Source organism: Austrofundulus limnaeus, unplaced genomic scaffold, assembly GCF_001266775.1.
Source record: "Austrofundulus limnaeus strain Quisiro unplaced genomic scaffold, Austrofundulus_limnaeus-1.0 Scaffold465, whole genome shotgun sequence".
NCBI classification, from domain to species: domain Eukaryota; kingdom Metazoa; phylum Chordata; class Actinopteri; order Cyprinodontiformes; family Rivulidae; genus Austrofundulus; species Austrofundulus limnaeus.
The window spans coordinates 83977-85408 of NW_013952867.1; the positions used below are offsets into that span (position 1 = coordinate 83977).

The 1432-nt window shown below is 45.4% G+C and overlaps 1 protein-coding gene across 2 annotated transcripts in view; it reads left to right on the forward strand.

Annotated features, from left to right (window-relative positions):
- The first annotated feature begins 252 nt into the window (after positions 1-252).
- Positions 253-1432, forward strand: part of gopc (golgi-associated PDZ and coiled-coil motif containing) — a 22795-nt gene continuing 21615 nt past the window's right edge. For both annotated transcript variants that reach the window (XM_014025284.1, XM_014025285.1), the window contains exon 1: positions 253-710. In XM_014025284.1, the coding sequence (XP_013880738.1) occupies positions 450-710 (261 nt within the window). In that variant the 5' untranslated portion in view covers positions 253-449. The remainder of the gene's footprint in view (positions 711-1432) is intronic.

The following is a 1432-nucleotide window of genomic DNA, read 5'->3' on the forward strand; positions in this document are numbered from 1 at the left end:
TGTTCTGAAGCGTGGGGGTGTATTTTTATTCTAACACTGTTATACAGGTTCTGTTAAAAGTCCATCTTTATCTGTTTTATAAATGAATTCGTTTATAAAACATTTTTATTCACAAAACAATCAGAATTTAGTAAAAACTGTCAAGTTTTGTATTTTATTTTTCTCTGGTTTAATTTCTACGTATTTGTTGTGCTTTTGTTTATTTTACTCTTGTTTGGCTTTTTACGTTGTACCAATAAAGTTTTTTTAAAACCCTGAGGAGGGACTTCCGGGTTTACAGTCAGATTWGCTCCACAGCTCAGAAAGCAGCTTTCCACGACCTTTTTTCTTATTTTGTGTTTTTTGCCCGCAGTGTTTGATAAAATTAAATATTTAGAAACATTTTTGACCAAAGTGAGCTGCTAAGAGAACCGTTGTCGTCCGGACCGGACTTTGCGGTACCAGGAAACATGTCCGCCTCAGCTGGATGCTCTCCGTCGGGACACAGCCCAGGCCTCGGCCCGGCGGTGTCCATGTTTCGATGGCTGGAGGTTCTGGAGAAAGAGTTCGACAAGGCCTTTGTGGACGTGGACCTGCTCCTCGGGGAGATAGACCCGGACCAGGTGGACATCACCTACGAGGGTCGGCAGAAGATGACCAGTCTGAGTTCCTGCTTCGCCCAGCTCTGTCACAAGACCCAGACCGTGTTCCAGCTCAACCACAAGCTGGAGGTTCGTGACTTCACTGGTCAACACTCTGAACACAAGCTGGTCTAAAATCACAACTAAAATAACATTCAGGATAAAAAAAAATCACAAAATCAGACCTTCTGACTTAAAATTAGTTGCGTTTCTACACGAGTTTTTACGGTCAGGCCCTCAGACGGAAACAGTGACTTCATGTTAAAATACAGGCAGAGCTCAGCAGGATCCCTTCATACAGACATGATGTATCACGTTCAGGGGACAGAGTCTGGGACTAAGTGTCCATATGTGGGACAGAGTCTGGGACTAAGTGTCCATATGTGGGACAGAGTTTGGGACTAAGTGTCCATCTCTGTGGGACAGAGTCTGGGACTAAGTGTCCATATGTGGGACAGAGTCTGGGACTAAGTGTCCATATGTGGGACAGAGTTTGGGACTAAGTGTCCATATGTGGGACAGAGTCTGGGACTAAGTGTCCATCTATGTGGGACAGAGTCTGGGACTAAGTGTCCATATGTGGGCCAGAGTTTGGGACTAAGTGTCCATCGATGTGGGACAGAGTCTGGGACTAAGTGTCCATCTATGTGGGACAGAGTTTGGGACTAAGTGTCCATATGTGGGACAGAGTCTGGGACTAAGTGTCCATCTATGTGGGGCAGAGTCTAGGACTAAGTGTCCATCTATGTGGGGCAGAGTCTGGGACTAAGTGTCCATCTATGTGGGGCAGAGTCTAGGACTAAGTGTCCATC